Source organism: Syngnathus leptorhynchus, chromosome 1 (genome assembly GCF_054491065.1).
Source record: "Syngnathus leptorhynchus isolate UIUO chromosome 1, UIUO_Slep, whole genome shotgun sequence".
In the NCBI taxonomy this organism is placed as follows: Eukaryota; Metazoa; Chordata; class Actinopteri; order Syngnathiformes; family Syngnathidae; genus Syngnathus; species Syngnathus leptorhynchus.
Window position 1 is genome coordinate 22,361,970 of NC_141195.1, and position 13,523 is coordinate 22,375,492.

General features: G+C 41.7%; 1 protein-coding gene across 1 annotated transcript; it reads left to right on the plus strand.

The window, feature by feature from the left end:
• LOC147062722 (inactive dipeptidyl peptidase 10-like) lies at positions 1-12,424 on the plus strand. The gene is made up of 27 exons (XM_085927677.1): positions 1-118; positions 3,096-3,210; positions 3,328-3,423; positions 5,889-5,983; positions 6,059-6,133; positions 6,484-6,536; positions 6,616-6,697; positions 6,804-6,924; positions 6,980-7,134; positions 7,257-7,354; positions 7,416-7,539; positions 7,660-7,698; positions 7,790-7,897; positions 7,979-8,064; positions 8,386-8,433; positions 8,500-8,618; positions 8,703-8,750; positions 9,332-9,430; positions 9,501-9,570; positions 10,003-10,131; positions 10,202-10,267; positions 10,439-10,493; positions 10,615-10,714; positions 10,788-10,846; positions 11,664-11,736; positions 11,853-11,926; positions 12,006-12,424. Exons 1-27 carry the CDS (start codon positions 62-64, stop codon positions 12,135-12,137), a joined length of 2,376 nt encoding a protein of 791 aa, XP_085783803.1. The 5' UTR covers positions 1-61; the 3' UTR covers positions 12,138-12,424.
• The last annotated feature ends 1,099 nt before the right edge of the window (positions 12,425-13,523 follow it).

A 13,523-nucleotide genomic window follows, 5' to 3' on the forward strand; every position in this document is an offset into this window, starting at 1 on the left:
GTTTGGATGTTATTACCGGGAGGATTCGGAAGAGAATTTGGTCAAAAGACTACTCGGTGCAATGACAGCCTCGAAGGATCCGAGTAAGAAGAAATCGAAAGAGGGTCAGCAAGATGAGGTACATAAATCACTCTCATCAACTTGCACTAGTGATCCGAGGGCTTGTATTGTTGCTTCTTTTTTTTTTATTTTTTTTTTACGAGACAATTATTAAGGTGCAATAATGTGTCTGGCGACAAGCCGGTAGAGTACAAGTGAGTGTGTGTGATGTTGTCGAACATGTGATGGATGCTCATCATCGTGTCTCTCGGATTGAGTTGTGACGTATCTACCCCGAGCTCGCATTTGGACGCATGCCTTCTGTTATTGCATGCGAGCAGGTGCGACACTTGAATATGTGTAATCTCTCGCCGCGTATGACGTGTTATATAAATGGAGATGAAGTCATGTACAGGAGGCACAAAAATAATCATTATCCACATGTACGAGTCAAGGCTGTCAACTTATTTGCGTTGTTTCACTGACCTGTTGAAGATGAGCTTCGGTGTTCTGCTTGTAATCTGCAAGGCAACATTTGGACGGCTACTGTGATTGTCATTGCCACGTTGCAGACATTGAAATGTTTGACTTTGTGAGGGGGGGTCACGAGACTGAATGATGATTGATACCAAGGTAAATCGTTGTGAAACTTGCCCCCCCAAAAAGGTCCATATAGTGTGCAATCGCACAAGTTATTATTATTATTATTATTATTATATTATTATTATTATTATTATTATGTGCTAGAGAAATAATAATAATAATAATAATAATAATAATAATAATAATAATAATTATTATTATTATTATTTTGGTTCTCCAACACAACTCAAAAACCTGTCCGCTTTTTAGACTCAAAAGCAGTGATTGGGACAATTTTCACTTAACTTTTTTTTTTTTAATTGAGTTATTATTTAACCAATTTGTAAAATGGTCACATCTCCCCATTCTCCAAACTGGATGGCGTCCAGGAAGAGATGGTCACCAAGCCGGACGCCAGAAGCATCGGCGTGCTCATGAATGTTACGTAGATGTAATATCTTTTCACGGTTAGTTGTTAGAGTAAGAGTGTCAAATTCATAGTTTCCATCGGAGGGCCATTATGATTATCAACGTTTTCTATATACAGTATAGGCTACAAAGCAAACTAATGAACAACGAGTTTTGAATTCAGAGAGTAGTAAAAACTGTTCAACTGTTTTAAAACGACACATGGTAATAAAATATCTCAATTTGTAATTTTAGTAATGACACAAAGAAGGGGCAGTAATGCGGACTCTGTACCGGTCCGTCTTGGTGAAGAGAGAGCTGAGCCAAATGGCAAAGCTCTCGATTTACCGGTCGATCTACGCTCCTACCCTCACCTATGGTCACGAGCTATGGGTCATGACCGAAATAACGAGATCCAGGATACAAGCGGCTGAAATGAGTTTCCTCCGCAGGGTGTCCGGGCTCTCCCTTAGAGATAGGGTGAGGAGCTCGGTCATCCGGGAGAAACTCGGAGTAGAGCCGCTGCTCCTACACGTTGAGAGGAGCCAGATGAGGTGGCTCGGGCATCTCATCAGGATGCCTCCTGGACGCCTCCCTGGGGAGGTGTTCAGGGCATGTCCCACCGGTAGGAGACCCCGGGGACGACCCAGGACGCGCTGGAGAGACTACGTCTCTCGGCTGGCCTGGGAACGCCTTGGGATCCCCCCGGATGAGCTGGAGGAAGTGGCTGGGGAGAGGGAGGTCTGGGAGTCCCTCCTAAAGCTGCTGCCCCCGCGACCCGACCCCGGATAAGCGGAAGAAGATGAAGATGAAAGTCGATGCAAAATTTGCCTTGCAGGCCATATAAAATGATGCGGCGGGCCGTATCTGGCCCTCGGGCCTTGACTTTGACACCTATGTGTTCGAGCCATTTCAATTTCTGTGGGAATTTTCTCATTCGAAATTTCTACCTTCCAATGATGTCAGCAGTCGGAGAGCCTTCAAGTGCTTGCTTAATTTAAAAAGTTTGAAAAGTCCTACTCTAAATGATCCAAATTTGTGAATATACCATTTGCTGATTTCTCTGAAGACTTTCACACAATGCGCACGATTGAGTACCAGCTCACAGAAGTCAAACTAATAGTCAGAGAGCGGTCCGGAGCTCAGTGGTGTGTGAGGAACATCCGGCGCCGGCTGTGTGCGGCTGGCCCATTAATTAAATGCTCCACTTTCCACCTCGCCGCTATAGAGCGACGCACGAATGCCTCATGAGTGCGAATGAGCTCAACCGTTACAGAATATTTGGATCAAACTTGACAGTTATGTATAAAATATGAAATTAATCATATTCGCATTAACCATCCACAGCTATGTATCTCATGATATTGTATTTGCCTGAAGCTTCCAGCTTTGTGGTGATGTCATGGGACAACCCTTGATTTGCCAAAAGCATGTGACTCCAGTCTTCAAAAGTTTTTGTTAAATTCGAGGAAACTACAATTTCTTTTTTTATCGTTGAAATAAATCATCTTCCGAACCGCTTTTCCTCTCAAGGGAATGAATATAAATTTTCTGTCAATATTAAAAAAAAATCCTTCTTAAAAAAAGTATCACATTTTAGATTAATTTGCAAGTATAACTATATTTTAAAAATATTTTACAAACAGTCCATTTTTTCATGGAAGAACAAAAATATATAAATTGTGAGTTAAATATGACCACGTTCCTTCAACCAGCCAATATATAAATATAATGTAAATTTTCTGTCAATATTTTAAAAAAATCCTTTTAAAAAAAAAAAAAGCATCACATTTTAGATTCATTTGCAAGTATAACTATATTTTAAAAATATTTTATGAACAATCCATTTTTTCATGGAAGAACAAAAATATATAAATTGTGAGTTAAATATGACAATTTTCCTTCAACCAGCCAACATTAGTGCACAAAAAAAAAGTCCATTCAATTTTGGGTGAATTTTTGCTGGAGCCTTTAAAATGTTTGCAAAAATCCCTTGAAGTTCCATTTTGTTGTTGGTTTAATGAATTGCCAGCCCACTCATGTGTGTGCTGTGTTTTGCTTGGCAGGAGTTTGTGGACATCAGCACGCCGCAGCGCAACTGGAAGGGCATCGCCATCTCTCTGCTGGTCATTGTGGTCGTCTGCTCGCTCATCACCATCTCTGTGGTGCTCCTCACGCCTGGTAAAAGCCGCACACAGCAGAAAAGTCACCAGTCACCGTTACTGGGTTTTATTTCTCCTCCAATTTTCATTTTTATTCAGTTTGTCACGTGAGATGCAATTTTCTTGGTTTCCCCAGCCGATCTGGCAGGCAGCATCAAGTCTGCGCTGACTGTAGACGATCTGTACGCTTCAGAGTTTGCCGTGCACGAGCCAGAAGTCGCATGGATAAGCGGTGAGCATTCAAGAGAAAAGTCCACGTGCTAAGCGCCATTAGGGAATGCTCCAGCGACGGTGCAAGGGAGCATTTCGAGTAACGGAACGCTCGGGTGGTTATTTGTGATCCTCAGAACATTATGAACTTAACTTTGGATACGTTCCGTTCGTGTGGCAAACAGCAAGGTTTTTTTTTTTTCCATTTTTTAACTTTTTTAACTTAACACCTCGACATCAATTTTCATATTTTTTTTAAATATATTTTTTTCATAAATATTGAACCTTTCGTAACTTAACACCTCGACATCAATTTTTATATATATTTTGTTATTTCTTTTTTTTCATAAATATTGAACCTTTCGTAACTTAACACCTCGACATATATTTTTATTTCTTTTTTTATTTCTTTTTTTCATAAATATTGAGCCTTTCGTAACTTAACACCTCAACATGTTTTTTTATATATATTTTTTTCTTTTTTTTCATAAATATTGAACCGTTCGTAACTTAACACCTCGACATCAATTGTTATATATTTTTTTTAATTCCTTTTTTTCATAAATATTCAACACGTTTGATGTGTAGGATTTACGGACCGACTCGTTTTGGAACCTCATTAGTGAGCCAGATCCACTTTTAACACACCTCAGACAAGAGGATTTTTTTTTTTTTTTAAATAAGTTGGGTATGTGATGTTTTTGCTAGTGAAGAGGAAAATAGGCACAAAAACAGCTCAGTTGTCTTAATGTGTGTACCTGGCCAGAAGTACACGTCACCATTTGTGTGTGTGTTTTGCTCCCCATTATTCTGTAAGATTGCAAAGCAAAGAGTACAAAGAGGAAAATGATTCTAAAAGGCATCCTCATTTTCAACACCTGCTGTGAAGACTCAAGTCGAATCATATTTTCGTGGAGTAGAAACATCGTCAACCCACATAATGGGAGCAAAAACTGTGACGGCTCGGATAAAGTAATGGACACAACATTAGGAACACCTTCTCCAGCCATCTGAAGGATTTGGCCATGCTAGTAACAAATTAGTCCCATTTCAGATTTGCTTTGCCGTAAATCTAATTTCTTGTTTAGTTTTTTGGTTTGCAGAAATGTCGAATCGGAACACCGCAGAGAGAAACGTTGTTGATAAATGCGTTGAAATGAGCAAAAACGTTCCTCGCTGGCTTTCCAGGCTATGCTTTGTATGTTTGTCTCCGCAGGTGAGTGATTGTTTTCATTAAAGGCAATTCGTCATGGCTGCTGCTCTTAGGTTGCAGAACGCAAGACAGATTGTAACCATCTTGTGCCCGAATTAACGAAACTAATCTGGTCTCATGCAGATTTACCACTCGTTAGATCTACAAGAGCAAATTTTTATTGCCCAAATCCTCTACACAGAGAAATACACCATCATCAAAGTGTTCTTCCAAAAATGCAGCAGTGTTTTATCATCCTATTGACGGTCCGTCCAAAGCATCAAATCGATACGACGTGTCCGTGATGAAGATTTAGAAACACAGAGGCCGATGCTCCACTAAATAGAACTGCAGAAAGAAAATATTGAAAGTTTGAGGATGGCAGCTCTTCCGTTTTACTCTCGACTTACGCCTTCGAGCTGCGTCGACTAATCTAACATGAGCGCTAACAACCCGAAGACTAAAACTTCTCAAAGAAGTCAAAGAAGCTTTGCATCGCCTCCGGTTGGACAAATCGTGTCTTTGCAACGTGCTGCATTTTGTCACCTTATGCTAACGTCCTCCCCCCCCAAATGTCCTGATTGTTTGTGTTCATTTAGAACATGGGTGTCAAACTCAAGGCCCGGGGGCCAAATACGGACCGTCACGTCATTTGATGTGGCCCGCCAAGACAAATTGACTTCAGGTGTCAATACTAAAATGACAAATTGTCTTCACTTTTCAAAAATACAGCTATTGCGGGCAATTTTATTAGCATTCGTCTTTTTAATCTATTTGAACAGTTTTTAATTCTAATTTTAACTCTAATTTCAAAACTCATCAGTTTGTTGTGTAGCCTATATATATAATATAAGGAAATTATTTGACTACGATGCGGCTTGTGACAAAAATGAGCTTAACACCTTGATAAAGAACATTGCAAGGGATTTTGAATATTAATTTATGATCATTTGTAGCATTAACTGACCAGGCAGGATATTCGGCACAATGAGCTCTGCCTGCATATTGCAGTCCTTGGCACCTTGGAGGTTTGTGACATTATACGAGTAATAACCTTCCAAAATAAAATACAAACAAAAGATGCACAGAGTAAACAAGGCAGATCCACTTTGAGGTTTTCTTGTCTTGATAAAAGCAGCAGCACGGACGGCGGACGCCACTTCATCATGACGTTGCCATGGAAACCATCTACTTCACTCTCTGTAGTTTTTTTGTGCCTAAATCCGCTTTTATATCAAATCAAATCAAATGAAGGTTGTTTCATGTTGTTACCCCGTTCTCTTTTCTGCTCTCAGATTCCGAGGTAGTCTACAGGAACCGAGACAAACACGTTGTGAAATTTGACTTCACTCGCAACGAGAGCCAAGTCCTGCTTAGCGACACAACTTTTGTGAGTTTTTAGTTTGTGCGCGCGGCGCGGCGAGATGTTTTTCTTGCATGGGTTGAGTTTCGTTTTTCTCATTAGGTGGCATTCAAGGTGGCAAAGTACTCGCTCTCCGCAGATCTTCAATATGCGCTTTTTGCTTATGACGTCAAACAAGTGGGTGTGGTCGTCGCTCAGCCTCTCTGTACTTTTTTCATTTTTTTTTTATTTATAACGCAACACCAACAAGCACACACACGCCGGCAGGGAAAATAATCTCGCCATCTGCGCTCAACAGATGTGGACAGATTTTCGAGTGTGTGTTTTGTTTGTCTTATTTATATTTCATTGCTTCTTCATACATTCATACTCGAGTGCCCGAGGACAAAGCTTTTTTTTTTTTTTTTTTCTTCGCGCTAACACATACTGTCGAGGTCTGCCAGTCGATTCTAATAATGTCGCACCCGATTTGGGTCACCTTCAAGTACAAGTGTGATCTTTGTGTGATTGATTTGCCTCCGTTACAGATGTACAGATTTTCCTACCAGGCTTCTTACATCGTTTACAATATTTACACTCGGTAGGTTTGGGTGTCAATCTGGGTTGGCGTACGCGCTTTTCGACCCATATCGGTTCTTCATATTTCGCTGTGATTTTAGGGAGGTTTGGGAACTGAACCCTCCGGAAGTTTCCAACGCTGTGCTGCAGCATGCGGCGTGGGGGAAACAAGGACAGCAACTGGTGAGGATGCATCACTGCTAGTTTTTTTTTTCGATTAAGAGAAGAAGAAAAAAAAATAGAACAATAACAATAGACTCGTTTTGCATGCCTCCCTCTTCTTCCCAAGATTTACATTTTTGAGAACAACATCTACTACCAGTCGGACGTGAAGAGCAACTCCTTGAGGATCACCTCTTCTGGCATGGAGGGCGTCATCTTCAACGGGCTCGCTGATTGGCTTTATGAAGGTACTGCACATCCGAGGTTTCTTTTATGATTATAAAAGTGTGTGTTTGCCATCAGAGGAGATTTTGCATTCACATTTGGCCCACTGGTGGTCACCTGATGGAGAGAAACTAGCTTTCCTCACTATCAACGACACGCTGGTACCCAACATGGCTTTGGCCCAGTTCACTGGCAGCGCCTACCCCCGAGGTCTCCAGTACCCGTACCCCATGGTAAGAGCAAAACCCACTCTATTTATTAATTGCTTTTAATTGAAGTTCTTCTGAGTCGACACACGGCCTACTGATGTTACTGGAAAAAAATAATAATAATACTGTCCCAAATGTTCCATCAGGCCGGCCAGACAAACCCAGCAGTCAAGCTGTCTGTGGTCCATCTTTTCGGAGGAACGCACACTGCGGAGCTCCAACCTCCCGATCAGCTCAGGCTGAGGTAACACGAATAAAAGATGCACACCCACAAAAAGCCTCCGCCTCATTCTACTCTTCCGCAGCGATTTCTACATCAGTATGGTGAAGTGGATCAGCAACACGCACCTGGCCGTGCGCTGGATCACTCGGGCCCAAAACGCATCTGTGCTGACCGTGTGCGAGGCCGCCGTGGGAGTCTGCCTCGCGGTACCTGCTTCTCGTTCCACTCGGCCTCTACTCGGTTTCCTTGAAAATATTCTCTTGGAGCGTTACACGCTGAAGAGCGGCGCGCTCATCGTGATTGTGTTTTTTTAATTTGGGTTTCAGAGACATGAGGACTCTTCAGATTCATGGATCTCCAGACAGGTACGTCTGCAGAGTTGCCACCGTGACCTCCTCCTCACGCTCCTCTGAGGGCATCACAAAGTGTTTTCTTTTTTTTTTTCCTCTCCAATAGAACCAGGAGCCTTTGTTTTCTAAAGACGCAAGCAGGTTTTTTCTTACCGTTCCTTTGAGACAAGGAGGTCAAGGGGATTTTCATCACATCGCCATGTTCACCAAAAAGGTGCGGGAATTAAACAGGACAAAATGTTAGCATTTAAAAATCAATCATGAAGGAAGGCTTTGTGTTGTTTCTTCACTCCAGGGCGACAAGGACGAGATTGAACACGTGACGTCCGGCACCTGGGAGGTGACGCAAATTGTAGCGTACGATGAAAACAAGCAGGTCATGTAGGTTTCCTCTCTCTTGGTTTGGTTCCCACTGGGAAATGTGATTGCTGCACATTGCAGGGGCGGATCTATTCTAGTGAGATGAGGGCTGGAGATGTTGCTTCATCACCTCCCTATTTTATTTTAATTTAATAAATTTTCAAACTTTCACTCACCACTTCCATTTTTCTAATTTGTTTTGGTAGATTTTCGGACATCCTGTTTGTTTTTTGTACGTATCGCTAAATTATCATACATCAATGGCGAAATAAATTGAAGGTGCCCCTAGAAGACACATTTTGGAGTTTATAAGGTGTAAATGAGCTGATGATCTCCCCTCAGATACTTCCTGAGCACAGAGGTTTCTGCACAACAGAGGCATTTATACAGGTGTGTCTCCGTTTCCGTTACCTTTGGCTCCGCCTCCTTCTAACACACGCATGTGCTCTCCGTCAGCGTGTCGACTATGGGTGCGTTTCCACGACAATGCCTCACCTGCGGACTGCGCGAGGCGTGCACGTTCTTTGAGGCCGACGTCAGCCCAGACGTCGAGCGCGCCGTCCTGCGTTGCAAAGGCAAATCTCTCACTGACATGTTGGCCATGAAATTGTTTTTGGAATCACAAAAATATTTTTACCTTGTTCGCTTTTCACTCGTAGGTCCGGGAGTTCCATCGGTTCTGCTTCTTAGTTTGGACGAGGTGGACTGTGAGTGTTTTGTCCGGGCAGACAAAAGTTTGCAAAACCCGATAACAATTTGTGCAAAGCCCCGTATGGACAAAAGTATTTGGACACACCTATTACGAAACTTAAGCACCCACAGACACACACACAAAAAAATATTTCCAGAAAAGGTATCCAAATACTTTTTCCATATGGTGCATTTTGCATCATCTACAATTCGTTAGATTAATTAATTATTTACCGTATTTTCCGGACTATAAGGCCCATTTTAAAACTTGGTCCTTTATATAAGGCGCACCGGATTATAAAGCGCATCATGTCCGATTTTTAATCCAAATCAAATCATTCTCCATTTTATCTTTTTTATTTCAACTTCATACGCAACAAGTTACTTTATAATCACAAAATAATGATCCATAGTCTTTTTGATTCATGATTCATAGTCTTCAGCGGGCCACTTATGATTGATTTCATCACACAATGCTTTGGGCCAGTATTTAGGTGCGCCTTATAGTCGGGAAAATACGGTAATTGAGCTCTACTTTTGTTTCTGCTATTGTCTATTTATTTTCATTTGTTTTTTTTCAATGCTCATCTTCCATCAGCCTATTTCGTCCTGGAGAACAATCCCCCTGTGCGGTCGATGCTGTCCACCAAAAGAACGGTTCAGACCCAAATCCACACCGTCCATCATAACGACCTGGGTAGGAATGAGATGAAATGCGCACTCAAAGTTTCATCTAATAACCACAAGTGTGTGCTCTCTCATGCTAGAGCTGCCCCTGAAGCTCATCCTTCCTCTTGACTTCTCCGAGTCTTTCCTCTACGGCCTTCTGCTCATCATGTGAGGATCCACTTTGCATTCACCGCACCCTCCGCTGTGACCTTCAAACTCTCTGACGCGCCACCGTAGCCGCGGGCCGCGTATCTCGCAAATCATATGGAAAAAAAAAACATCTCATAATGGCTCTTTAAAGTTCCGGCGACGCAGCCTTTTTGAATATTTCAATTTTTAATATGATAAGATAGCTATTTTTAAGCACATTGTATTATTATCATTAGCGCTGACGCTAATTTGTTAGTGGCAATGTCGCTAATAGCTTTGCCAAAGGTTACCTAATCAATCCAGTGTGCCATTAAAGGGCTTTAAGAAAAAAAAAAATCCAATTAAGTCCAGTTATTTTTTTTAATGATGATTGTGATATTTTTAGCTGCTGTCAAGACTTTTTTTTTTTTTTTTTTTTTTAAACCCGCTAACACTGCTTTGTCCCATTAGCGGTAGCGCTCCTGGTGACCAGGCGGTCACGGAGGAGTTCAGGCTGGACTGGGATCAAGTGCTGGTGGGCTCCGAGCAGGTGATCGTGGCTCGGCTCGACGGTCGCGGTACCGCGTTCCGAGGTCAAAGGTAAGTGAATTTTTTTTTTTTTTTTTTTTTTAGGACGTGCAGCTATCTCACGATGGCTTTTACATCACAGGATGTTGCATCAGCTCCATCAGAACATTGGGCAGGCGGATGTTGAAGACCAGATAGCAGCTCTTGCGTACGTACTCGTTTCAAGATGGCGGGAAAAAAAAAAAAAGCTCACTGTAAGAATAAGTGAAATGTTCAGTGAGTCATTTGAAGCACAAATATGATGGGAAGCCATTTGCTTTTCAGAAAGCTCATCCATGTCATCAACTTCACGATGGATTGATGAGTTATTTCTCTCCAGGTACTTGGTGAAGCTTCCCTTCATCGATCCGACCAGGGTCGGAGTTTTCGGAGAGGTCTGAACTGCTCATTTCATTTTGTCCATTCGGCATATTTGAGTAATGAGCTGAACTAGTAGCCTGACAGAAGGCTTCCATCTTAGGCGTAAGAAAACTTACGTCATTTTCCGTCCCGCAGGACTACGGCGGTTACTTGACGCTGATGCTGATCAAGTCGACCGAGGGGTTGATCCGATGCGCTGCCGCTCAGGCTCCTGTTGTAGATTGGACCATGTATGGTGAGTCCGCTTTATTCAGATCCGCAGATGCAGATCAGACTGAATTATTATTATAATTTTTCTATGCCAACAGCTTCAGCGTTCTCAGAGCGATATTTCGGCACGCCTTCTTCTGAGGAGAGCAGATATCAAGTGAGCTCCTTCTAGCTACCGATTTCCATTGTGGTTCATCCCAAAGAGGTTTGAGCTGGGGCTTTTTAACTAATCCAAGCAATGCCTTGAAGGATCTCGTCTTGTGTGGCGGAAAATATATCTGACACATTCTGAGTTGTTGTCTTTAGCTCAGAGAGAAAGATGTGGCAAATTTGTGTGAATGCAATGGGACCAGGCAGAAATACACAATGGTCCAACAAGTAAAGGTCGCAGACAGTTTTCTTCTAAGTGGGTTGCGATGAATTAGGCCAGAGAGCTCTATTTCCGTGGCGGGGGGCGGGGTTGCCCTTCAAGTGACATCCAAAGACTGAGGATAGTAGGAAAGTAAAGAAGGAATGGTACCGCGAAGGTCCAGGCCCTGACGGAATCCCAGTTGCGTGCTTGTTTGCATCCTCCCTGAGCAATGATAATGTAAAATGGCTGCTCAAGAAATAGAGAACGACCGACGCGCCAATTCTTTCTCATTCTGTTTTCCATTCCAGTCAGGTGGCTGCACGCTGTGTTCAATCTCAACACTTTGCACAATGATATTTGAGTGCCAATTACATTTGAGTCCATTTTCTCTGCACAAATATCACTTCTGAGGCACCGTCTACTTTCTCATTCCTCCAGCGCACACAATATTCACAATAGATAGAAAAATTGATCCAACAAAATTATTTATTTATTTAATTTTTATTATATTTAATTTTTTATTTTATTTAATTTTTTTAATCTAATTTTTCTTATTTTATTTATTTAATTATTCGTAGTCATTTATAAAATTGCTTTTTTCATTTTTTTTTTATCGATACAGATGTCCAAAGTTCTCCCAGATGTCAAAGGCCTGCAGGGAGGAACTCTGTTTCTCGCCCATGGGACTGCTGATGGTAGACACACGTGCACGCACGCACACACATTTCGGTTTCCTTTGCCAATCTGGCACGAAGAGCGTTGAAAATCTGCGTCCGGCGGCGGACGTAAACAATTATGTTCTTCTTCTCAGCAAACGTTCACTTTCAACACTCAGCGGAGCTCATCAAGCACTTGATCAGGGTGGGAGCCAACTACACCATGCAGGTACCGCCAGAGTCCAAAAAAGGCAGCATGAGCAAATATAGCTACAAGCAGATGTTTATTCGTTGCTTTCCGGGGACAGATCTACCCTGATGAGGGCCACTTCCTGTCAAGGCAAAGCCAGATTCAGCTGAGGCACTCTCTGATTGGCTATTTTCAAGGTTGCCTGTTGGACGCGTCATCATTACTGGACAGGCGTGCAGAAGATGAATGAGGAGCCACACAGAACAATTGTGTGTGTGTGTTTTTTACTCTTAGCACAATATTTCAGTCATTGAGAATTTAGAACAGGGGTGTCCGTTCCTTCGAGGGGAGCATACATAAAATCTGAGGGCACTGGCGGAGCTAGATGGGGGGGGCCGCAGGGGCACTGATGAAATATACTTGGACCCCCCCACCCCCAGCTGCCAGGTTAGATCATTGGCTTTTTCCTTTTCTTTTTCCAACAATTTCCAAAGGTGACATGACATATCTTCATCATAGTTTTTGTGAAAATTTGGAGGTTTTTTTTTTTGGTTTGTTTTGCAGCCCTTATTGAATTTGAGTAGTTTGATGGAGGTTGTGAGCTGCTAAAAAAAAAAAAAAAGCAAAACTTTCATTTGGACACCCCTGATTTAGAAGCTAAATGAAAATAAGAATAGCCGACTTGTGGTATTTACATTAGATCCTGTTTTTAGCACTTCAAAAATGTTGTTTAAAAATATTACGCAAAATGTGAGACCAAAATTGGTCAGTGACATTCGTGGCAGGAAGCCGCCGACATTGTGCACTTTAAAAAAATGTGAATGTGTGTTATGTTGAAGACACTGTGTTGGGGTTTACGTTTTTTTTTTTTTTTATGTAAGCAATCGTTTAGCTTCAATCGTGTTTTTATGTTCACATTACTGATTTGCCCTTTAACTGATTATCGTGTGTGTGTAACAAGATCGTATCCTTTTCTATGAGAATCCATTTTGGGTCGATTTATAATTCTGTTGATGGTTTTCACCAAAGATACAGACAGGCAACAGCTAATGTGATTTAAGAAAGGAATACTTGTCTCACCAAACAATCCGAAGAATCACGAAAATCCAAATAGACAAGAACGGAAAGATGAGCTAGAAATGAGTGCTTTTGGTTCGTGTTGTGGTAATCATATTTTTATGTTAATTGTGAATATTATAAGCCTCATGTAAAAATGCAGACAATGGTGTCATAGGTGAAGTAAATAAATACATGTAAATGTTTTTTTTTTTTTTGGTTGACTGTCAATTACCGTGGCTGCTCATGACCAGTTTTGTGTCGAAGAAAAAAAAAAAAAAAAACAACTCCATTTTGAGTCATTCGTACATATCGCGCCGTGTGACCCTGCAGTGGGTTGTCATGCCAACCACTTTCTTTTTTCAGGATGTATTCATGCCATTACATTTTCCAATTTAAGAGTAACATTTACCTTTCACGTGGTACCTCGTGACCTTTAGAAATCTCCCATCTATGCAGCCTTCATTGCCAGTTATAAAGTTAGCTTGAAGGCCTCCTCCAGTGAGCAAGCACAAAAGAACCGCACGATGCACTTTAAAAAATTTTATTTTATAAATCTTTCTAGTCACATCTGAGCTGG

Bases quoted from the DNA above. Each gene is read 5' to 3' on its own strand.
- LOC147062722 (XM_085927677.1), top strand. From the start codon at position 62: ATGACAGCCTCGAAGGATCCGAGTAAGAAGAAATCGAAAGAGGGTCAG. The intron at 9,431-9,500 runs GTAGGAATGAGA...CTCTCATGCTAG, and splicing joins CGTCCATCATAACGACCTGG to AGCTGCCCCTGAAGCTCATC. The intron at 10,132-10,201 runs GTAAGTGAATTT...TTTACATCACAG, and splicing joins ACCGCGTTCCGAGGTCAAAG to GATGTTGCATCAGCTCCATC.